At 43.4% G+C, this 26,128-nt stretch overlaps 1 protein-coding gene across 8 annotated transcripts in view; it reads right to left on the reverse strand.

Moving 5' to 3' along the window:
* LOC144934588 (prolow-density lipoprotein receptor-related protein 1-like) overlaps positions 1-26,128 on the reverse strand; it is a 308,957-nt gene that overhangs the window by 50,818 nt on the left and 232,011 nt on the right. For all 8 annotated transcript variants that reach the window (XM_078860553.1, XM_078860550.1, XM_078860552.1 and 5 more), the window contains 16 exons: positions 24,006-24,135; positions 22,161-22,287; positions 20,407-20,558; positions 18,528-18,652; positions 15,491-15,696; positions 14,110-14,299; positions 13,759-13,948; positions 11,066-11,270; positions 7,627-7,819; positions 6,540-6,665; positions 5,465-5,593; positions 4,455-4,574; positions 3,589-3,702; positions 2,934-3,083; positions 1,827-1,952; positions 421-540 (listed from right to left, as the gene is read on the reverse strand). In XM_078860553.1, the coding sequence (XP_078716679.1) occupies positions 421-540; positions 1,827-1,952; positions 2,934-3,083; positions 3,589-3,702; positions 4,455-4,574; positions 5,465-5,593; positions 6,540-6,665; positions 7,627-7,819; positions 11,066-11,270; positions 13,759-13,948; positions 14,110-14,299; positions 15,491-15,696; positions 18,528-18,652; positions 20,407-20,558; positions 22,161-22,287; positions 24,006-24,135 (2,403 nt within the window). The remainder of the gene's footprint in view (positions 1-420; positions 541-1,826; positions 1,953-2,933; positions 3,084-3,588; positions 3,703-4,454; positions 4,575-5,464; positions 5,594-6,539; positions 6,666-7,626; positions 7,820-11,065; positions 11,271-13,758; positions 13,949-14,109; positions 14,300-15,490; positions 15,697-18,527; positions 18,653-20,406; positions 20,559-22,160; positions 22,288-24,005; positions 24,136-26,128) is intronic.

Consider the following 26,128-nt stretch of genomic DNA (forward strand, 5'->3'; position numbering starts at 1 on the left):
GTGCCCAACTATAACCTTTTAACGTAATGCCTAACATTTCGACTGCAGCCAAATGTTCGTGTAATATTTCAGTTTATTTAGCATTTATGTTGCTTCATTTTTTTTTACTGCAAATGATTCAACGGATATAAACACAACTTTTGGAGCATTTGTACAACGGTAGCCTGTCCCCACACATTCCCACCATAACAGATCATAAAATAGGATACATTTTAGTAGCTGCATTATTATAACCTATTGTAAGGTGCAGCGCTGAATAAGCTATGTTCGCACGTGCGAGAAAAGCTGCTCTGAATAACGAGTCAGAAATTAATTGGGCTCGTCCTAGCTCTGCAAGGACTACGTTGTGGCTCTCGAAATAAAATAAATGGCTCCTCCTGTTATTTTGGTCGCAGACCCTCTGTTTCAGCGTATACGTACTGCAGTGGGCGTCCTTTTCATCAGAGCGGTCTCCACAGTCATCTTCCCCATCGCACATCCAACGCTTGGTAATGCATTTTCCGTTGTCACACTCAAAATGATCCACAGCACAGAGCATATCTGCACAGCACAGGCACCAGCATTAAACAAACACTGCACACCTCATCTCTGCGAAGCGCCTCTCTGCGGGAAACTATACGAGCGTTTAAAATGCGACCCCCGAAAGAGAATTGAAAATTGCCATTTCATGTACTGTCCCCATCCTTAAATATAAAAAATTTAAGCTTCATCTACCCAGCCGAAGAAATGCCTATTGAAGTGCACACTTGAATAGAAATTATTCAACTGATCATTTATTTACTCGCTTGAAATGCTATAAATTATTTTTCGTCTCATAAATGAGGGAATTCATTTTATCGTCCCATTTTTCTTCGTCTTTAAAAATAACGGCAACAATATTAGCACATTTGACATAAATACATAGATCTCGGTTACCATTAACCCATAACATCTGTTCAAGGAAAGCCTGGCTTAAGGATCTCTCAAACCATCTAAACCCATTGAGTCGTTGTGCCCTTTAACCGATTATAAAAAGGGAGAACGCATCGCCTTCAATAGTCAGCTTTCAGATTGAAAAATCCAACTGCTCAATTAAACAACGTGCAAGCGAGCAATGAGGTAGTGTGCTCAAGTTTGTCGGCGGACTAGGCGTGAAGAGTGATTTTCACTTATCGAGCTTGGACGGATGGACAGGCTGCATCATCTTCCAAGCGGGATTTGAACACATGATCCAATCCCGAAACTTGCACTCTTAAGCACGGCGTCGAGTAATGGCCTGACTGTGCACATTAAACTCACTGGTGGCACTGGTCAGTAATCGGACCGCGCCAGGATTAGTGGATAGTGCTCATGTAAGCGAGGGTGGGACTCAATGCAATTTCGTCTAAGCTTATGTGACTCACATATGGACCTCAAACTTTGAACGTTTTCAAGGGTCTATTTTTTACATCCCTTAACATTTCCAAAGTTCGTGCCTGGCATTGCGCACACAACTCCTTGCCAAGCTTCCATCGTTAGCAGTCCACTCTAATTTGCGATCTTAGATCTCAAGTGTCCTAACGGATACGTAAGTGTATCTTGATAGCCGATGGTAGGCAGTGGCAAAATTACATTTCACCAGAAAACAAAAATGGTTCAGACGATTGCTTAGTGCGAGCACACGTGAAACCATTGGGGTTTGACAGCACGACGGCAACGGGGGAGAAGGGGGGGGGTGGTGTTTTCACATGTGTATATTGTCAGGGGCCACACGTCACATGGCCACACGAAAGGCCACCAAGTGGCTCCCGCGGTGGCCTTCCAATGACGAGCGCAGCCCCGGCGAGAGCGTGTGCATCAGAACTCACCACAGTTGAGCTCGTCTGCTCCGTCGTCGCAGTCCGGCTCGCGGTCGCACTTCCAGGCCGTGGGGATGCAGGGGCCGCTAGGGCAGTTGAAGTAGTCCGGGCTGCAGCCAGGCGAGCCCGACTTCTCTGCGCGGCGATAGGTCAATGAAGATAAGAGGCGTTAACTTACGAAGACCCCCGGGGCCGGGCCAGGACGCGCTGGCGGGACTATGTCGCTCGGCTGGCCTGGGAATGCCTGGGAATTCCCCAGGAAGAGCTAGGCTCTGTCGGCAGGGAAAGGGAGGTCTGGACTGTCCTACTCAACATGCCAGGACAAGCGGATTGAGAAATGAACAAACGAACGTTTTACTCTTCAATGTCGAGAATTGACTCTGCGATTCCAGTCGTGTTATATGCATATATAAAAGAATATCCATCTACAAGACGGATTTGCAAAGTTGTTTTTTGTTATCAAGCTACATAATCCATTGGGCTCCAGTTGGGTCTTCATGACACGTAGTATGTATCTATTTTCTCGGGCTAACCTTTTCACTAAAAGCCTAAAGCCCTGCATTTATAAGTGAGAGGAAATAAGCAATGGTAATCATCCATGCCATTGAGCGCACAGCCCCGCAGAGCATGTGAAAACTAATTTGAATGTGACACTGAAGCACTTCATGGGTTTTAATTCGTAGCCGATGGGTTTTAATTCGTCGACTCAGACAATTACCTCGCTCCAATTTAGCACGTGAGTTTTCGCAGAAGCTTGTAATTCAAGCCATTGTCCTTCTGAGTCAGACCGCGTGTTGAGAAAATCTTCTCTCAGGTTTTGCTACCCACTACTGCGGGCATCTCTTTCGGAGTTGAAGATGCCCGCAGCAGTGCATAGTGAAGGCATTAAAGCAGATTTTCTCAACACATGGCCTAACCCGGACGACAACATGTTGGTTACTTCACCTCACGTGATAACTTATTTAACCTTCCGTGAACAGAAGAAAGAAGAACTGAACAATACCAGCAGTACTCTTCAATAGTCTGGCTCAGACATTAGTAACCTTAACCATAGTGCCACAAAGATAAGGTTAGTGGAAGTCAACAAAAGTTGCTTTGATGTCGCCTTGCAAGTACTTTTGCAGTTCTTTTCATCTGCGTAGTCTCCGCAATCGTTGGCGCCGTCACAGATCCAAGCAGGAAGCACGCACAGCGACGTGGAGTTGCAGCTCACGTAGCCCGATGCCTGCACGCCCAGCCGGTGGTAATGGGTGCAGTTCATCGGGCCTGCAGAAGAAGAATAAAGAGAAGACACCACCAGCACCAACGCCGTTACGAAGCAATTGCAGCAGTGTCAACGAAGCCAACGACATTTGATCAAAATTATAATTGCACTGCCAATGGCTTTGGTAGTGTCACAATGAACGTATTACTTAAAATAATTCTACCAGATAATTATAATAAGAACAGTTCCCTGTTACAGCACATGTAGAAAGAAATGCCAGGTTCATTAAACATACCAATTGGATTTTGAGAGGACACAAATATCTGGGGTTTTGACAAATGGAACTTCTTCAGGAAATACCCAGGTGTATCGAGATTTATTGACGACAGAGATGGAATTGGACCATATCTCATGATCTTTATTTCCACCGAGTAACAGCATAACAATTTCTATATAAAACATTTTAAATGAGCTTGCTATCTTTTGTATACGTTCGTGAAAGCGGCATCTTTATACCTGGTATTGCTTGTATGCATTTATCGTGGAGCCGGCGTGAATGGGACTCACCGCAGCCGGTCTCATCGGAGATATCGTCGCAGTCCACCACCTGGTTGCAGCGAGTGACGTTGGCAATGCAAGACCCATCGCCGCATCGGAACTCATCCGCGCCACAGGTGGAGTCTTTTGTACCCCCAAGCATTGCGCATGTGGGAAAGCACGAAAGAAAAAACACACGCACACACACACACACAGAAAGACACGCGGACATGAGCACTAAAATAATAACGTATCTGTTATGTGTGAACTTCTTTTGCACCGTACCTAGCCAACCGTGCAAGAGCTTGAGTTGCAACTATTTGATAAGTAAAAAAAAAAATCAGAATCAGAATATTTATGCTGGAGGAATCCGATGAGCTATAAAGCTCTTTTTCAAAGATGTCCAGTATGGGCAGGTCAGAACGTTGCAATAACAAACAAAAGAAAAAAACGGTCGGAGTGAAAAGTATAGGAAAGGTAAATAAATCACAAACAATATACAAACAAAACTAAGCAATGCTTTATCTTACCAGGCAAAGCCCAGAGCTATTAGCTTATTTTTCAGAAGCAACCTGACCACAAATGAAAGCTCAACGAAGTGGCTCATCACGTGTAATTTTATCGCAGCAAAAATAATCTAAATAATCTACTTGATGAATGGCTGCAAAAGTTACACAGAAGATATGCTGCGTGACACAGTACATGCCTAGACGCCGCACACTTTCCACATACCGGCCATACGCGTCTGCAAATTAAGTTTCTCACCACGAACAGCATGCGTCCACGTTTAGCATTCAAACGGATGAAACACTTCTCTGTGGGAAACCTGAGCGGAGTTGACCCTCCCCCCACCTCAATAATAAGAATCATGCAAGCTATGGAGCGAAGGCACTCACTGTTGCAGGCAATCTCATCCGAATTGTCTCCACAGTCGTTGACACCATTGCACAGCTTGACTGTCTCCATGCAGCGGCCGTTGAGGCAATTCACGAAGCCGTTCTTGCACTGACGGCTGGCTGTGGGACATCAAGCACAAACGAAGTGTACAGCAAGGTGTCAAGAAGACATGAGCCCTGGCTTTATCCAGTATAAAAATAGGAAGCTTTCTCTTTAAATCATCATCATCATCATCTCTGTCCATTCCAGCCTAATGGCACAAGGCTGAGATTAGAAATGCAGATCCTGACTCGCGCAATTCAAAGAATGTAGCGCGAGATTAAGAAGCAATATTAAGCGACGTATCCACGCATCATTGTGCCAATCATGTACACGGTAATCTAAATGTAGAAAATAATACCGTTGCAAACGTGTGATTTTGACAGGTAAAGTTCAAGGAAGTGTATCTTACACAACCGTACGCAATATGTATGAAACAGGTCCACAGTATGACTATGAATAACAGGTGTCAGTAAATTGTTCGTTAAAATAAATAGAATCAGACGACAGGACACAAACAACCTGACACCATGCCCGCATTAAAGCAACGAGTGGGACATCCACAGCCTCTTCGTCAGTGTCAACGACGAAAGAGAGGACAACGCGTTTACGTGCATTACGAGGCACTGCAATCAAACTTTATCCGTAACATATACATCGTGGTTGGCCATGCATTATTTATTTATCAAGCTAGTTTAACCACGGAATGCACAGCTTGCAGAAGCACATGCACACACAGAATTCCGCGCACGGAACACGTGTGTATTTTGGAACATCCGACATGCGAAGCCACGCTCACACGTGATGCAAATATAAGCAGCGCAATGTTCGTGAAAATGCCACGGAGAGTTTATGTAGGGCACGGGGCCCAAGATTCACCCCTCATTTCCCCCAATGGCCATCCACTCAGCCTGCTGCGATGGTGTATAACACTGAAAGAGTCATGCACACAGTTTCTATTCTCACGTACTGCAATAGAAGGGCTTTTCGTCCGACTTGTCCTTGCAGTCAGCAACGCCATCACACGTCAGGTGGTAGCGAATGCAGTCGCCATTGTTGCACTCGAACTCGGTCTGCAGGTCGCAGGAGTTCTTCCGCGCTGGGCAGAGGGAGCATCAACGACTTAACAAGCACATTGTACGATTAACACATTTTATTACAGGTTTACAGCGATATATCAAACCAACATTGCCCAATGTAAATACTCGTGACTGCATCAGGATCTTAATTCTCATCACTTGTGCTCTAGGTACAATGTTTGTCCAGATCGAATGTTTTTCCAGTGAAAGCAGTTCCAACCTCCTTGTACTTGAAAGAATTAAATGTAAATCAGTCGAGTTTATTGATATTCCAGCACTCAGTGAGTCACTTGCTCACTGGCAGTCAGTCACCACCTTATTAGTCCTCTATCGCTACAAGCATGGCTACTGTTTTCCCAGAAATTTCGCTAAAATGATTCCTCCACGCACGTTGAAGACTTGGTCTTCCAGACTTGACTGTTTCATCTCATCCGTTTTGTGTTCAACTCTCATACTGCTGGTAAAAAAAACACATCTTCTACTCTGCTTTTTCAGTCCAACTACTCGGCTTTTGAATTCCCTCCCACATATCTCTTTTCCCAAGGCTTATTATAGTTGCTAAATTCAAGACTCTTATTCACCATTAAACCATCAACAGCGCTGTTTGTTGATGGCCACTTTGGCATTTTGGTCCTTTGGGCCTATTGTGAGCAACTCACCTCCCTTGAAAGCAATAGGGCTCTGTCGCAGGGTTCAGTGGCGGTGTAAATGAAAGTACGGTCACCCTTTGTTTATTTGCTTATTCCAAAGGCACTTCACAACAATTATAAAATCAGTAAGATGACAGCGGTTGAGCTAAAGAGGGGGGTTATTCCCCCCTCCCCACCTTAACCTTCAATTTCAATGTCCTAGATCGTGGCCGAGGAACGTGGAAGTTCGTCGACCATCCATTGACCGCGCACTTCGAACCCGTACCGAGAAGTCTTTAAAAACAAATAAAAATTAAACGGGGGGGGGGGCACTCACCAACGCACCGCGTTCCATCCACCAGCACTCGTTCTCCGCGACACTTGCAGTTGAAACGGCCATCCTCGGTGATGTGGCACAAGTCCTCGCAGCCTCCATTCATTACTTTGCAGGGAGACAGTTCGCCTGCAGCAGGGGGCAAAAAACAAACACCCAGAGGCTCCATACCACAACAAGCATGATCGTAAACGCAATTACGGATTCGTTTAGAATCTTAATTCCACGATGTCATAGCTTGGCAAGGTTATGCCGTTCACCTCGTGGGTCCTAAATCGGGCGAAGGGAAATTATCCGCCACAAAAGTTTGCACGGCACCCACAGCATTCAATCTTAATGCACGGTTATTGTGTTAATGTGTGCGGAAACACAGTTTACTCGTATCCGATTTAAAGTAGTAAAACCTTTAAATGACAACCATTATCTCGGGTAAAAGGGAGCTTGTTTGAGCAGTGTTGTTTCCTGTAGTGAATGCCCTGATGGAAGGGCAATCACTACAGGGAGCTCAAACAGGGCCCCTTTAAACTTACCTCCTTTTCATTTTACGAGGCAAAGCTCACTGAGCTATGAGCTCTTTTTCAGAGGCGACCTGGCCACACATTATAGCTCATTAAAGTGGCTCATCATCACGTGTGGAAATTTATCGGAGGGAGCACCCACACTTTGCCCCACCACACGTGATGTGTCCATTGAATAACTTTTTCCTACCCCATTTATACTGCTGGACGGCCTGAGGAGGTGGTGGAGGATTTAAGAAACTTGCCCCATTGTTCCAAATGCCGCTTTGGAAGACCGAATTGGTGACCTCATCTTGAACCACATGGATTGTATGCCACCGTGCTTCCCATTATAGTCAAGTTAGTTCACCATTACACCCCGATAGAGTAAACTGGTAGAGTAAACTGGTAGAGCAAACTCGACCAGGGTAATGGAGTTGTTGTCCTCTCCCCGTACCTAGGACAGTTGGCTACGTACGGTGCGAAAGACATTCAACATACATACACACATACATATACAAATGCCCCCAAAAATGGCACCATCAACGGCGTGATATCAATAGCGATAACAAAAAAGGGGTTACAACTCTCACAGCTGTTGGTGTCGTTGGCAAGCGCGATCATGCCCATGGGCTGCTGAGGGATCTCCCCGCGAAGCACTTTCACATCGGTGCCCGTGAACTTGTTGGCACGCAGCACAGCGCGCCGCACCCAGTCCGTCCAGAACACAAAGTCTCCGTACACAGCCAGCCCGAAGGAGTGCACGGGCTCTGAGCGCAGGATAACCTGTGTGGGTGCGCAGGAGTGTGCGTGTTTGTGTGTGCGCGCACAGTGGAGAGAAGTTCGTGTAGTAGTTAGCGTGCTGCACTGTGAACCCGGAAACCCGAGTTCGATTCCCGCTCGTGGAACAACACCAGTGACGATTATCTGAAGCGATCCTGGGCCAGCCTCAAATGAGTAACTGACACGGTGTGTAAAAAACATCACCACGGGGGAGACAAAGGCGGTCGGGCACGATGCTGGCCACTCACCGCACTGTGTGCCGTGGCGGCCTTCATAGATGCTAGTTAACAGCACTTGCTCAATAATATGTTAAGGCTAGAAGGGGGATGTTTGTCTTTGTTTTTGCACGGTGAGAAAACATGTAGGCATATAACTGTGCTACAGCTGCATAGGTGTTCGCGATTGTGCCATACAGGGCTGTTATTTTGTTTTCAAGTCAAATTGATGCTGTTCGGAATGATGTCCAAAAATATTGCTTCACGTTGATAGGAGCTTCTTCAGAAGCTGAATTCTTGAAGAATCTCCCAGCACGTGGAACGAAACCGTCTTTGCAGGCCGTGACCATGCGCCAAGCGACCAATCGGCAGTCCCGCGGGGTCGCTTGCCAACCGGGCCACCGCCAACACGTGGCCGGTGCCAGGTGAAGCTGCTACCGGCGCTGTGGCAGCACCCGCATGTGGCCTCATCACTCAGAGCAGGCCACCCACACCTGAGCGAGCCCATCTCCTCCTGCCTCCCTGGTCTACCGCATTCATTTGTGTAGGGACCAAACATCTGAGGTAGGAGGGCATGCATTGATCTGTGCCCTTAACACATGGGGGGGGGGAGGGGCACAACGCACGCCCGTTCGCCGGACCTAAGGACAAAACCCCATTGATTGTATAAAGAACAAAGAATAGAGGGAGGAAAAGAGCGAGACAAAAAAAAGAAACACCAGCCTCTGCACAGCCAAGCGGAGAGAAAGAGAGTGAGAGATTGTCTCTTAGAGAGATAGAGGGCAGCCGTCTGCAAGAGAAGGCCCTCCCTGCACGGACTCGTGAACACCCGGAGAATATACCGATCAGCGATGAATGCGAGTACTGCCAGTTGTACGAAAACAATGAAAAAAATATGAACTGTTAAGTTAGGATTTTTTAAATCAGAAAAATATATCTGCTGGTCAAGATTTCACATTCATTCCTTAATTAAATAAAACACCTCTCTTGGATTTAAATGTCGTAATTTTTCCTGTACTAAACTCACCATTAAGTATAACTTATGATTATGAGGGGTATTGCAGGGAGAGTATGTGGCTGTCTGAACCAAATCCGTCGCACACTGACACATCCATCAAGTATGCGTACTTCAGGGAATGAATTGCTCAAGACATTATTTTTCTCTGAAGAGGCTTTTCTATTTTTTTGCTAAGTACACCTACCATAACCCCCTTTTCTTTATGAATAAAAAAAACGTCAGGATGAAAATGTATTTTACCGCTTCATCAGACTGTTATTTTCACAGCTCAGTGGGATCTAAAAAGAGCAGCTATTTTAGTTTTGTGCAGAAACTGTCAATTCACATTGAGTGATCATCACTTCAGCAAGTCGTGCAAAATACTGGAATAAGTCTGGAATAAGTAACAGTGGTATGCAACGTATTATTATTAAGGCATATTCGATAAAGGCAATTGCTGAGTGAACATGCTGACACGAGTGTGCATTACTGGTTTAATTAGACTGCTCTACATGATCAATTTAAAGGCAATGAAAATTGTCAACAAAAAATACTTTTTTTTTTAAACAATCTTAAAAGTTACCTCGCAATGATCTAGGGGGAACATCGTAAATCCGTAGAATAATTGAGGTTCATAATTCAGCATAGCAGTGAGGCAATGACAGATTGCTCTATGATTAAAAACCAGTTTCTTTTCAAGAATATAAAGTTCAAATGGATTGATTTAAATCATTACCATTTGCACAGCGTTTAAAGTGCATAAATTGTTGTAAGGTCTCCCTGTCCTTTTGGACAATTCCACCTGTTGCAATCAGGTGATGGCAAGGAAGATATGTTAAGGTCAAATTAACATTAAAAATGTATTCTAACAATAATGTGAAACCTCGCTACATTCATTAAACAGGTAGTCCCCGAGTTATGATGGTCCGACTTACGATATTTTCGACTTACGATGAGGTCGTCGTAACGCATCTCCATCATAAGTAGAGGACTACCTGTACATGTAGAATCCCCCTTGGGGTGTTTTTTTCCAACTTTATTTTCAATATTACATTGGGTTTGAGTATTATAATTAGCACAATCTGCATATCAAACCATTACGGATGCAATCAAGAAAACAAGTTGGTGATCGGAGGGGCAAGTGCAGGATGAAGGAAGATGTGTTATCAAGAAAGGCATTGAATGGGCATTCCTGAATCCAGATGATGGGATACTGTCAGAGCGGACAACAGTTGCAGGATATTGCAGAGATATTAACAGTGGCTGTGAAGCAAGATAACATCAAATGCAGATGCTGTGATAGCCTCCTGATCTTGACTTTGGGTCTATTATGTGACTACTTGAACAGGGTTTTCACAGTGGTGGGGCTGCACGGCTCTCCGAAGCGTTTTCTGGTTGCACGACTTCTTACTCTTAGGTTTTTTCGGTAAAGTCACGTAGGAAAAAAATAATAATAAAATAAAATAATAAATGAAAATACCTTTATTTAATCGAGTTATTTCCTTTTTATTATTATTTTATTAGTATTTTTTTACCTACGTGACTTACCGAAAAAACCTAAGAGTATGAATCCTTGCAGTCACGAAAGCTTCAAATGCACCACTTCTTGTTTGTTCAAAAAGGAATCGCTCCTGAACATGTCTCAGCAGAACGTGGAGTGAAACACCAGCAGAGGCATGCCAAGCAACACTTGGTAACAACAGGAAAACACAGTGGGCAGCTGTCTGGTGACTTGGCCTAAGGGGCTGCTGCTGTAGCTGCTGTTGATGTAGCTGCTGTAGCTGCTGCTGCTGTAGCTGCTGCTGATGTAGCTGCTACTTTAGTAGCTGCTGCTGATATACCTACTACTGGAGCTGCTGATGCTGATATAGCTGCTACAGTAGCTGCTTCTGCTGCTACCGTAGCTGCTGCTGATGTAGCTGCTGCTGATATAGCTGCTGCTGCTGCTGATATAGCTGATACAGTAGCTGCTTCTGCTGCTACTGTAGCTGCTGATGTAGCTACTGCTGCCGATGTAGCCGCTGCTGTAGCACTCACGTATCGGTGGGTGCCGTCGTACTCGCACCGCTCGATCTTGTCGAGGGTGGCATCGGAGAAGTAGAGCTTCTCTGCTCGATGGTCGATGGCGAGCCCATTGGGCGTGCGGATGTTGCTGCCCACGATCACCTGCACGTTGGCTCCCGAGAGGAAGGAGCGCATGATGCTGGGGCTCAGCTCGTTCCAGTTGGTCCAGAACATCAGGCTGGGTGCACACACACACAAAGACAATAACGCCCCCATATAGCCTTAACAAACTGTTGGGGCAAGTGCTGTTCGCGAGCACCTATGAAGGCTGACACGGCACACGAGAGGGGGGGAGGGGGGGGGCAGCACCACGCCCGGCCGCCTTTGTCTCCCGAGTGGCGATGTTTACACACCGCACTAGGTACTCATTTGAGGCCGAGTCGACCTAGGGGAGGCCCAGGCCCAGTTCAGATCATCGTGAGTGGTATTGGCCATGAGTAGGAATGGAACTCGGGTCGCCAGCTTCATAGCGCAGCGCGCTAGCCGCTACACTACCGCTCTCCACACGAGTACCAGAGGTCGCAACCGGGTACCCGATGCCCGTACCCTACCCGATACCCGGCTACCCGTACCCGGCCGGGTACGGGTACGGGTAGGCCGTGAGTCACCGGTGAGTAACCGTTTGTCACTCATTTCGGGTAGGGTACGGGTAGTGTACGGGTACCCGTACCCGGCCGGGTACGGGTACCCGTTTGCGACCCTGGTGCGGCCGGGTACGGGTAAGAAATCAAAACCCGTTTGCGACCTCTGACGAGCACACGCTTGCGATGAAGTGCGCTCGCAAATGAAGGCACCGGAAGCACTGTACTTCCCGTGCACAGCATGCAGAGGCACGTGTGGAAGGCGGTGCACGGAGCGTGTTCTAATATTGGAACACCCGATACACGACGCCACGCCAACGCGCAGAGCACATACGGGCACCACGTGTCACGAAAATTGCACGCGCAGCACGCACACCTGCACGAATTGAAAATGTTGAACGTCGTAGAGGAATCAAAATAAAGTGTCCGCTGTTAATTATCATCAACCGTAATAAATTCTGGTTTCTGCTCATTGCAATACGAACAGTTACGGCTAAAAATAAGCGTGTCAGCAAGTTTAAAGTCCCTGACTGGATTTTACTCGGCCAAACATGCCAATGTTAACCCTCATATGTATGTGTACTCACGTACATCAACAGGAGGAAAGAAATCCACTATATTCCGAGAAAACAGAGAGCAAGACATAAATATAGATTGTCACTCGGATTTCCATATCAAAGGGTAACATCTTCTTGGTTCTTTCGGTTATTTCCCTTCTACATGACTTTACCGAAAGAACCAAGAAGATGAATCCCTGCAGTCACGAAAGCTTTAAATCGAAAGGGTAACATTTTTTCATATGGCAGCAAACATGCTGCCAAGATGATTAAAAGTATAATTTTGACAGATGACCAGGTGGCTCAGAAGTCCCTGAGATGCTGGGTTCAAATCTGGGCAGCAGGCCGTGATTTTAACCAGGTGTAGCGAGATGATGGTCGTCTGAAATTTATATTTGGAATTCATTTTGATAAATTACCATTCTGAAAATGTTAAATATCATGTTTGACTTCTCACGCGATAAGACATTTCTCTCTGCAGCAGGCCAGATAGGAATTAATTCTAGATTTGAAGCTTTCGTGACTGCAATGATTCATATTCTTAGGTTTTTTCGGTAAAGTCACGTAGGTAAAAAATTTAAATTAATAAAAGTAAAATAAAATAAAAATCACGACGTTTCGGAGGCAACACAAGCTTCCGTCTTCAGGTGGAACCGTCACAGCCACGACAGACGGAAGCTTGTGTTGCCTCCGAAACGTCGTGATTTTTATTTTATTTTACTTTTATTAATTTAAATGTTTTACCTACGTGACTTTACCGAAAAAACCTAAGAATACAGATAGGAATTGCTGACCCCTAGTGTAGATAAGACGTCGGTTTAAGATATTCCGTCAGTAGTTCTGTGACACATCCTTTCACAAACCATTCTCAAGCACGGGGTCATGCAACACTTTCCTTGAGCTCCAAATGTGTTTTTGTCACCTCGTGACACCGACACTGATACCACAATCATAACAGCCAGGAAAAATACAAAAACAATACCTCAACAGAAAAAAATATAACATTTCAGATCGGGCAATAATGTGGTGTTCAGTGTAAGAAAGTGCAACCCCCACTCAACACAGGTTCTCAAGTGTTGCTAGCGCTGCTGGACTTGTTGATCTAGTTTGACAATGCTGCTCGACTGTCCACCAGTGTTTCACTCGGGCATTCTGCTGTACACATCACAAATGAACCACACCACCTTGCTGATCTCGTCAAGGAACATAAACCATCACGTGAACTCCGATCATCCTCTCAGCGGCTTTTGGATCGCCATCGAACAAAGACGAGCAATGCATCGCGCGCTTTCAGATTGTCAGATGCGCTTCTGCAGCTGTCTGGAACGCTCTTCTTTGCGATATTAGGAAGCCACTGGAGCTATGCACTTTAAATTAAATATTGAAAACTAATTTATTTAGAACTGCTTGTGTTTAGTTTTCTACATACAGTACGAAAGAAGTTCAACATACATACCTTTCTTCATGTCTATATATACCGTAGACGTACTCCCCCCCCCTCCCCTACACCCCCCCCTCCCATACTCACTTGAGGCATTCGTCCATGACAAAAGCACGTGGGTGATCGTCTGCTGACATGGTAACGACGGTTTCTCGGTCGAAGGCGCCGGGTCTGGCCTGATCGACCGTGTGGCGCGTGATGGTGGACGTGGTGTAGCTCGTCCAGTAGAGAGTGTCCCAGCCCCGGTGGTAAGCCAGCCCCTCCACAGAGCCCACGTCTGAATGCGGGAGGAAAACACACCGGTTAAGGTGCTATATAAATCGCGTCAAAATATGATGTACCTGCGGAATGACTCGTACGCATAGGTGGTGGACCCGTGGCCTCATGGGTGCTGGCACGCAAGGCACTGCAGCAAGCAGTGACTCGTGGCACACTCACTCTCCACGATGACTCTTCGGCCAGTTCCATCATTGAAGAGCTGCTGGATGTTCCCAAAGTGGATGTCGCTGAAAAAGATCCTGCGCCGGCGGTAAGGGACGCCACCCGAGGTGGGGCGTGGTCCCGAGCCGTAGTCAAAGGCCAGCGCGATGACGTTCTTCATGTGCTCCGGGTCTTCAAAGGGCCGCACCTGGCGCCAATCGGAACATCGACGACGTCCGTTTGAAAAATTGACAGCAACAAAAATGTTTTTAAATGTATTCCGGGCACCGAAGGATGAGCGAGTCGTAAGCATAACGAGAACATTCGGTTTGTTCGTGCAATTCTAACGGCGCAGGGCTATCACGGAAGGTACGAAATTTCACAAATAGAGTGTGCAGTTGTTTGACAGTAGGGGGGCGGATGCTGCCCGTGCATAATTCCAATGGAGTAATTTGCAGGTAACTTTTCAAATTTGGCAAATTTTAGACCAAGACACCACAGCCTACAATTTTAGAATTACATAACAGGAGCCTTAAACTTCACTCTGAAGCAGGCATGTATTTTGCGGTTAATACACCTGCAGTATTAGCCAGGGGGGCCTGACCGATTTGAACCTCTGCGACAAGTGCCTACCTTTGGGCTATGTCATGACAAATAAAAAAAAACTGCAGACATAAGATTGCAATGAGGATTATGGTTTGCCATTCTTTTTGCACGTCAGGGAATGCATTTTCTTCAGCTGAAATAGCATTTTTACATTAGTAAGCGAATGGCTGATGAGAGTAATTGCACGCACTACATGTGACCTTTAATCTTCTGAAAAAAGCAAGGTTGTTTAACACCGAGATATATTTTTTATTCAACCATATTTCCAATTATTATGCTAAGAATGTCATGTAAAACAATTATTGGACATATTTTTTTTTATAACAATGAAGTCTTATTTAACTATGAGAACCCACAGAAACCACATTCTATCCTTTGTATAAAATCTGGGAAGTAAATAAATGATACCTGCAAAGCTTAGAAATGATGCCCATATTTGAGCTAAAGCACATAGCTTTCAAAGAGATGTACAATTATTGTAAGATGTGTATTATGCTAGATATAAGCAAACATACATCTACATATTACACACACTTGCATAGCTAACAGTTAAGAATCTCAAATGCATTGGCTCCCAGTTAGTGAGGTGGCAGACGATCGTTCACCTTTCAAAAGAGCAATTAAAGATAAAACACCCACACATTACAACTGTGGCGTGGCGGGTGAAAGTCTGCAAAGACTCACGTGAAATCCTCACCGCCGCTCCCACCGTTATCGATTCCATTACAGAAATACCCAAGTTAATGAAAGCGTCAAACAAAAGACCCCGGGGGGGGGGCTGCCGCACACGCACCGGCGCATTGAGATTGAGCTCGTCGAAGAGATGCACACTCTTGAGGATGGTTCGCTCCGAGTAGAGCAGGTAGCCGTCGTAGTCGCGGCACGAGACACCGTCCTCCGCCAGGAGGCCGTGAGCGCACGCGCACATCCGGCGGCCCTCGCCGCGGTACAGGCACAGCTGCTCGCAGCCGCCGTTCTTCCTGGCGCAAACGTTTGTGCCTGCTCGGGTGGGATGGTGGTGGGATGAAACGGGGTCAACGTTTTCGGTAATACATTGGCCAATTAGAATCCTTATCTTTGTCAACGACGTACTATGGTGACCCGACTCCCAACCCCCAAAAAAAACAAATACGGATCATGTTATGCACACTAGCCAGGCGGGCTCGGATGGTCATTCTAAATATTATTGTCAAGTCAGCGATATGTTTATTGTCTCGTACTAAATGATGGGGATGCTGCTGCAGTGTAATGGTTGGCTCACTGGGATTGCAATCCAGAGGTCGCAGAATTGTTCCCCTGGTGTGGCAGTTGAAGCAATGGGCAAGGTTCTGACATACCCCATGCCTCTGTACACCCAGCAGTATAAATCGGTAGACCACAGTTAGTCCGTTGGCAGGTCGCGTGTGGTAGGGGAAAGTGTGGGCACTCCCACGTCTTCAAAGAACTATGGCGAGTGTGGAAGAGGCCAAATGCCCTATAGAGGGCCTCTCTCGCCCTCCCTATAGTGGATGCTGTTCTGCCAATCATCGGAGTGACCAAGAAATTTCAGAGCTGCACCTTTACCTCTTACTAAAAAGTTTTTATTTTATTTAATATTGCAAAGTTTAAACTTACTGCTGGGGCAGATGGTAAAATTACTCCCGTGGCACTAAAAATAACAAGCATATATGTTTGTACGTAACCGTCTAGTGAATAAAACATTATGCAAAGCAGTAAATGCAACATTATAAAAATAAAAAAACGTAATTATTGTTGTGCAATCAAAACGAAATGATAATACATCAAGGTGGTTTCGAGAAAAGAAGGCCCAAACAGGCGTAGCACAAGGGCATTGCAATGACAGTCAGACCAAAATATACGAGTTAATTATTGTTTCCGCTGATAACCCTTCATCAAGATTGAAGACAGCAGTATTAGCATGTTCTATTAGGTATGTCCTTTAAGGCATGTTCTATCCTGCAGCCATTCTGTTGGAAGGGTAATGAGAACAGGCTATTTATTGTATTCGTGATTTAGGACTGGTGCATTTTAATTCTTTGTTCAATAGTGGGAGTTCTACTGTGTAAGTCTCAGATGCAGCCTCACTGCCTCGTCACCACCGTGACATATCAAGCCTCTTTCCTTTTAATATTTGTAGTCATCACCATGGATTTTCATAAATGATGCGGCTAAGTGTGCCTCATTCTCTAAAGCAATGAAGAAAATTGCACATGATATGTGGTATGCCCATCAGGCTTGTGAAATAACAATATATGGGTAAAATATTGGATATTCAGTACAAGGACTGGTATATGAATTCAGCATGGCACACATTATTTAAATAAACTCATTAAATCCATTTGAAAGAGGTGATGGGAGCTCTTGCATTACTACATATCCAAATTAACAACTCGTAAAATATGCCAATTTGAGAGATGCTTCAATATATTTGAAGCTGCATAAAATGTAGCAGTGCAAATGCTTGATTTTGTAATTCAAGATTCTTAAAAAATACATATCATCCTATATATTAAAGGGCAGGAAAATCACGCAAACACAATATCAAGATTACTCTGACATTGTCCCATATTCAATTTTTAAATTATACCACCAAAATTATTGCAATTGTTACATTTACTCTTCAAAACTATCATGATGTGGATGAGGATATGAAGAGAGTTTGCAATTGTGGATAAAAAAAAAAGAGACTCAATTCAGCATTGAGCACAATCACGCAGCCATTCTGCTTAAATGGCCAATACCAAAGGTCATCTTTATAAGTCAAGCAAAAAATCAAGCAGAGTATACAATCTGCCATTACAAAGCTGATATGTGGATTGAAGCTGCCTCATTCTATTTGACATTCTATAATAACCATATACTATGTAACCAGGTGTTTATACATATTTATGTGCATGCAATCATCAATCATATAATGTCATAACTAAGGTAACTTGAGACCTGATTAAAAATGTAATATAAAATAAATGACCATCGCGTAAAATAGGGCTTATTGCATTTCGGGCCACGTTAGTAACAAATAACGGTTGGCCAAGATGTGACGGATCTAATTTGGTAATATGATATGGAATTATGGGCAATAAAGGCATTCAGTGATATCTATACACATACATGTATATGCATAACTCTGCATGGCAATTGAGGAAGTACTGCATTGTACCTGATTAGTAAGTGATAGAGTATTATGCATGATGTTTTTGCGATGTTAATCAGAATGTGATGCAGTGGGTGCGTACGCATTCAGTAATGGATTATGCATATGCATACAGGAGCAATTGTGCTGCAGACCATACCGAAACAAATGTCAAATTAAATCAATCGTATTGTCACCTTTATAAATAATGTATTTCAGTAAGGGGTCAAATAGAGGCATGAACTGATATATAAATAGCACAATGAATGCCACAAAAATGTTTGTGATTTAAAAAAAAAGAAATATTTCTGTTATTTGGTTACCTCGATCACCACTGCACGATACACAGCAAGTACCATGATTGACTCTGTTCACAATTCAGTGCATTTCCACTTGCAGCAAATTTTATCATATTTTCAACTGCCATATTTTTTTCCCATGGAGTTAACACAAAATCCAGTGGAAAGCTTGAGTAAATAAAATGCATTTTACAGTGAAGATTGTTGTTAAGATATTAAGCAAGTGCTAATAGCACTTTGGATACCACCCAGCAGTGTGGTATTGCTACTGGGGGGTTGTGGGATTTAAAAAAAAATCATTCATACGATTCGTGGAGGAATAAAATACAAATAAGAAAATGTTTGGCGCCAAGAAATAATTTTCCTCCGCGTAAAACGTGATAAAGGTCAGGCATTACCCTTTTGTCTCTCCTTGTTGAAGACTTTCACATCCTTGAGTTGCACGCCAATACCAGTCCTCAGGGCCACCACATCTGTGGCATTTTCCTTGCTGCCTCTCTTGATGGAGCCATTAGCATGGGTCCTATAAATCAAAAGAGTATACTGGATGATCCTCATACTCTCACCGAGCCAACTTCATTTCAATGCCCATTTTCGTGCCAGTAAAACACCGTAGCCCACACAGCGCAGCCTCTATTAGCATATCAATACAGCAGGTCAGCAATAATACAACATTAAGTGTAGACTGTACACACTTACATCGCATGGGAGATCAAAAATAATAATAAGAAAGCCTACCAAACTGTTTCAGTCACAATGAATCAATTCCATTTGTGTGTGTGTGTATATGTTGCGTGGATTGGCTAAGACACTGGGAAAAACGGCTGCACAAACATACCGCATAATACATTTTAGTAGTGCAGTATATTGTATGTACGTAAAATATCGAAAATACATTTCACGCAATAGCTGTACCCATGGCACAGGTGGCCTTGACGATGCACAAAGCCACATTTATATTGTGCAAAGACTACTTGTTGTGACAGCCATCAGTCAGTGGCCCATAACATGACTCACTGGGCTCAGCTTAGCCGCCTCGTTTTTTCAGCGTGCTTGAGAAATGCTAAATGGTGCGTGTGTGATATATATGGATTTGGGGAGCGGTAATGCAGTGGTTAGCGAACCTGGCAACCCGAGTTCAATTCCCGCTCACAGCCGATGATCTGAACTCGTCCTGGGCTTCCGCGAGGTCAACTAAACGAGCACCTGGTGCGGTGTGCAAAACATGGCCACTAGGGAGACAAAGGCGGCCAGGCGTGGTGCCGGTCATCCACCCGCTCCCTGTGCCATGCCAGCCTTCATAGGTGATACTCGCTCATAGCACGAGCCCCAACAGTCTGTCAAGGCTATACGGGGAGCTTTGTCTTGGTATTTGTTAGAAACGGATTAGCTTTAGCCTGGTTGCCTACATATGGTGTTCAACATACATGCATACATACAGGTGACATGATACCTCTCAGCAGTCATTATTCAGAGGTTGGGCAAACTAGCCACCAAAAGGGATGGGTCTCTGTGCTTGAACACCCCTGTTCCATGCCTGCAATGCTACGTGTGCTCGCCTCCCCGCAGTGCTGCTTTTCGCCTACGCCCATAGAGAACGTCATGAAGCGATGTCTACCCATCTTCTTGGTTCTTTCGGTAAAGTCACGTAGAAGGGAAGTAATAAAATAATAAAAATAAAACATAATAAAATAATTTTCACGACGTTTCAGCCACAACGCAAGCAGCCGTCCTCAGCTGTCTTCCCGACAGACCTGGTTTTCACCTGAGGACGGCTGCTTGCGTTGTGACCGAAACGTCGTGAAAATTATTTTATTATGTTTTATTTTTATTATTTTATTACTTCCCTTCTACGTGACTTTACCGAAAGAACCAAGAAGATGAATCCCTGCAGTCACGAAAGCTTTAAATCTAGATGTCTACCCATGTTTACAATGATAACAGCACTATAATGTAATAAACATTATTATTATCATGCTGACATAATGTAGTAAGCTTGATTCGATGTTTTGCAACGTACATAATAGAGTCTAAGCAGCTTAATGCGAGATCCATGCGAATAATATTTATTTTATCAGGTAAAAAATATCATGCAAATGAAAAAAAATCTGCATGCTAATGGAATTTATAAAAATGGGCTTGACCGATGTATGCATTTGGTAAGACCGGTTTACGCACTGTGTATAATAAATAAACCCAGTAGCAAACAGATATCAACTACGTTGCTGATAAAAAAATCTCTGCCCGTCTTTGAAAAAGAGGTCAGGGTTTGTTTACCGATCACTCCAGTAGATGTAGTCTCCGAAGACAGACACGGAGAACATGTCCATGTTGCTGGTGGACAACACGACCTCCCGATTCTCTCCGGTCTCCAGGTCAATGCGCTCGATCTTGTCTGTGCGGGCATCGCACCAGTACAGCTTGTCCTCCTGTCCAGTGGGACGTGAGAGGAATAACACCACAGCCATTTTGGGGGACAGAACATAAGAAATCCATATCTGTAGGCAGTTACAAATTATTACAAAAGAGCCCAACACTGGCAGTATTCAAGCATGCGAGTTTAAATTGGACAAATTGGTGGTCTCCAATGTTAGGGGGCATTTTTTTGAGGTTGACACCGCATCAAGGCTGGCATTGACCGCCACTGTGATGATGCAACCGCAAAGCAGTGAATGGTCGGTCGCTGACAATGTCGGAACTTATTTTGTCGTTCGGGATAGTCTGGTGAAGTCTGCAGGTGCTTAAAGGAGGGAACCTTTTCAACTACAGAAAAATAGATTGTCTGAATTCAAACGTACGTTCAGTGTGCTTCAATAATGAAACCTTTATGAAAGGGACAGAGTGAAAAACCAGAGGAATTATTATATTAGTATGCTTGGTTACCCAGAAAATCCTCACAGTATCTCAAGACAATTTTTCAGGGTGGTACTGCCAAGTTTTCAAAAGAAGGGGACATGTAGCTGCGTGTTATCCCAATTCAGTAATTCACATGTAATGTTTCATCATTCGCATGTTTGGCCAATACCACTTATATTGTGTTTTTAACCAAGAAACCTAAAGGAAACCCAGGCAGAACAGGGGGAGAACATACAAATTCCACACACAGAACGACGCCCAAGCCAGCAACCAAACCAAGGGCCTTTTGTGATGCACAAGTACTACCAAAACGCCACCCTGCCGTCCAATTAAAGTCGCCGCGTGCAGCTCAAAATGTAAGGGCACACTGACATTTTTTGGTTTTACTGCTGGATGCGTCCGTGCTGAAATCCCAGTCGCCAATGTCAGCAGAAAGCCCACAGTAAATTGGCAGCTACGTGCCCCCTTCTAGCCTCCACCTCCATGAACATGCCACCAAGTCGGCCACTTGCGTGCATCATGCAGATTTATAAGCAGGGGTATATTTAATTATTTAGAAACGACCATTTCAAGTGAGGATGTATAAATTATACACGCAAAATGGCCATTAGTCTATGCCACCTGACAGGGCGCTTAATCACAGACCTGCTCAAGCATGTATCCACAGGGCAGAGCTGTCCTGACGAATTCACATTCGCAAGGCGCTAACTCTGACGCCAATGTAGCAGTCTGTAGAGCGCAAGCTCCATCCTCTAGAATACTCAGATATTAGCGATTTTAAATGAAAATCAACGGAGGTGAAAACATTGCAAACAAAATCTACAAAATAAAGGTTTCCATGAATAAGCTCCTACTGTAACTGGGTGTTAAAAGGAAATGTAATATTGATCTAAGATTGAAGAACAGCTGTTGCCTGCTGCCTGACTGATGCCATTTACCTTAACTATGACTCAGATCGATGAATAAATAAGCCAGCAAATATACAATTAACAAGCAGATGATGAAGTTGTAACGTTCCACCAATATCACCTGAATTTCTATGCTCTCTTGTTTGGCGGATTCAATGGCGTACGTAGCCACGATATTTAGTTGAGAGATTACTGAAGAATAATAACAATTAAAATCATACCTTAAAAATAAAATAATAACTCTTTGCCTCACTTGGGGAGACTGACCTCATAATCGACAGAGATGCCATTGGGCCACGCGATGCTGACATTGACCAAGACAGTGCGCTCCGTTCCATCCAAACGGGATCGCTCAATGCGAGGGTTCTGGCCCCACTCAGTCCAGAAGAGGTACCTATCAAACAGCGGATAAACACGTCAGTGCAACGTCGAGCCTTGTACTCCAACTCTCAAATAAATCACGACGTTTCGGGCGCAACACAAGCGTCCGTGACTGCAGGAATCCATACCCTTTGGTTCTTTCGGTAAAGTCACGTAGGTATAAAATAAAAGAAATCACGACGTTTCGGGCGCAAAAACAAGCGTCTGTCATCAGGTGAGAAGGCACCTGATGACGGACGCTTGTGTTGACGCTTGTGTTGCGCCCGAAACGTCGTGATTTATTTTATTTTATACCTATGTGACTTTACCGAAAGAACCAAAAAGTATGGATTCCTGCAGTCACGAAAGCTTCAAATCAAGATTGATCCAGCTCTCAAGATAAAAGTTCATAACAATAAAACAAGATAAGGTCCAGTGGCATACACAGACACATACAGGACAAATTCTAGCGCACTGTTACATGGCACACTTTTAAAATTCTCATCGCAAATTTCTGAAGGTGTGGATAATGAGAAATTCTCATGAATACACAGAGATTAAATATTCCACTGGCAAATGACAGCTTTACAAAGTATAGATTGCTAGAGGGTACTGTGAGTAGTATTTTAATATCGCAGGCTCTATTATTCACACACAAAAAACAACGTAATTAAAAAATTCATAGATCATAGATTTGTCACCAAAGGCAGTTCATATTCTCACACGGAACTAAACAATAAATTCACAGCAATACCAGGCACGTGCATCGTCATAGATGGAAGGTACAGTCGCATGCCATTTACATCTTTGCTCCAATGTATGTATCTATAGTGGTATCTTTAACATGCCGCCAAAACGATTTTATAGTGACAATGCTCATGCATATAAATGAAACAACATCTTATTACGTTTTTTTTACAAATGAAGCAAAGCTTTTTTGATAAACTGATTAAAAAGATTAGACTTCAAGATGTTGTTTGTACATTATATATTTGCCTTACCAATTCATTTTATATATGTAGCAATCAATTTGGGCTCACTTTATGTTTGAAACAATTGTGCAATGTTTAATGGTAGCTTCATATTGAGAGTAAATATAATTAAGCACTGCCATGGAGAATTATGACAAATACATTTAGTTAAGCATCTATACAATTTGCCCAGAAGTATGGCAGGCACAAACAAATACTGCTGTAAAACAACAATCCAAAAGGCCCAACGGTTAATAGATTAAAATGTATTTCTATTTAGAGTGTGTACATTTCATTTGAAGCAATACACATGCTGTATAATAGAACACTATACATACAAAATATGAGTGAATATAAGTAGGCATTATATTAAAACTAAGGTTTATTTCAACAAAAATGTCGAATATATGCATTTTTATTTTTTATACACAAGTATAAACATGGGACCTAAAATAGCCTAAAGATAGGTTTACTGAGATACTCCTGTGCTATGAAGATGTTTATTTGCCCGATTCAAGCATAATTGGCAATCTAATGTGACTATTCCATGCATGTGACGTGTTCAGTGGTGACATGTATTGTTTTAGATCTGCTGTAAAAAATGTGTTATTGTAGAAAAGAATAATAATAACAACAACATTGGCATTTATATTATTATTTTTGAGTAAATTTGCCCGAAATATTTTTCGGCTACGAAGGTAAGAAATAACAGCCAATGCATTTCGAGAACGCACAGTGCAGTACATCCACTCGCTGTAAAGGTGCCAACGCGTTCCCTCACCCTTTATCTGGGTGCACGGCGATGGCCCGGGGCTTATCCAGCCCCTGCGAGATGACCACGTAGCGGAAGGAGCCGTTTAATCTGGCCACCTCAATCACGTCAAAGCCCTGGTCAATCCAGTAGATGTTTCCTGAGCACACAGATGCATGCAGCAGCAGCAGATGGTTTAACAGAAATATCACATTTGCTTTGCGGATTTGTTTTCAATGTTTATTCAATTACCCTGAGCATGCGAATTCCAATTGGAATGTAAATGCTCTTTTTTCAGTGGTGACCTGGGTCACGTGGGGAACATTGAAATGTATTTTATTTACCTACGAGGAAGAAAATTGCATTTTATTTTTAATTATGTAAGTGAAAATAGCTTTTAGATGAAGGCAATTATTGTTTGTACATATTTTTTTTTACATTTCATTTTGTAATGTATTCTATAACAAATTTCACACATTGGGGCTATACATTTAAATGGTATCCTACGGGGTGTGCTGAATTAACATTGCAAGATATCACACTATATATTTACTTTCCCTCACAGAATTTATCAGGCAGCTGTAGAAAATGAAAGATCAACAGTGTCAAAAACAAGCTGCGATGCAAAGTACACTGAAAATTAGGCCTCAGAACCTTGTATTTAGCGGGAAAAAGCAGATACACCATGTTTATTATTCTGCTACATACTGTATTCCATGCCTCACATTGATAAAACCAATTATCTTTACCGACTGTGGATTAGATTGCCTGTGACTGAGGTTTATGGACTTTGGAGGATATCTTTTGTCTCAACATTCTAGATTAATGAAATCAATGTTGTGCCCATTCCTTATGGTGACTATTTTGGGCAGGATAATGGCAAGTGTAAAACAACACCAATACCAATCACATACCAATGTTCAGCAGTGTAAGATATTGACAGCTGGATTGTTGACTTAGCAATCCTAATGTTGACTTTTATATATAAATACTACAACCATGTTGGTATCACACAGTATAGAAATTGTGTAATGTACAGACATCATTTATATAATTGTATAATACATGTTTAAACAAAAAGCACCTGCACAATAATGGAAAGATTTTCAAATGCGTCAACATTTACCAATTGTGTTTGTGCACAAAAAGAAAGAATACTTTTTTTTTACAAAAAAACAAGTCACTGAACACACAGGCAATTTGGCGTTGAGTCATGTTCATCAATTAGGATTAGGTATAGTATTTTCGAATCAATTATAATTACTGTGAATCAATTGGATTTAGATTACTCTGATGAAAAAAAAAATCTTTTTTGGAATGAACCTCATCTAAAGTAGGGCTTCCAAATGGGAATTCGGCAGGCTGGATGTATTATCCTGCTCCATTACATTGCCAGACATTGTGATACTTTCACTGGCCACAGACTGAGGAGTCTCATTCAAACAGGATATTCGATGTGACCTACATCAGACAGGATTACATGTCAAAATAGGTAATAATGTCGAACAATGCAGTTCTAACATCACACGTGGTTTAAAAATTCATGTGACTGCATGCAAGACAGCCTTTAGCTATAAAATGCTCGGCAATCCTTTCAGAGTTATTTGAATATATTAAACATATAAATACAGATTAACGGTGGCCTTTAGGCATTAGTTGGAAATCACATCAGTTTCATTAAAAAGAGAAGTTTGGATTTCAATGCCCTACTGCTGTGTTTCCAACACTTGACTAGCAGTTGCAAGTTGTGCGTTTATATCCCGGCAGACAGATCAGCTCAACCACATTCATCCATGGGGGGGGGGGGGTGGTTAAATCAATGCCACTTCGTCGCCGTGGGAATTCCACAGATGCGATCTGCCGGGCTGCAACAGAAATGTGGAATTTTCACTACTTGCTCAGGACCCCAGATGGAGATCACATCACCTACAAGTGCGGCCTTCCACGCACGGCCTGGCAGTATCGCTGCAATCCATACAGCGTACACTGCCGCCTTGGATTGATTGAAGGACCTTAACATTAAACTATGATATCTGACATCTATACAAACTGTTGCTTCCAGCCCCCTGCCCCCACCCCGGTGCACCCAATCCTATACAGAAGAAGAAGATCGATGGACTTCTATTGCTCGTTTGCGAAGGAAGAAAGCTATT

Source organism: Lampetra fluviatilis, chromosome 10, assembly GCF_964198595.1.
Source record: "Lampetra fluviatilis chromosome 10, kcLamFluv1.1, whole genome shotgun sequence".
Taxonomy (NCBI): Eukaryota; Metazoa; Chordata; class Hyperoartia; order Petromyzontiformes; family Petromyzontidae; genus Lampetra; species Lampetra fluviatilis.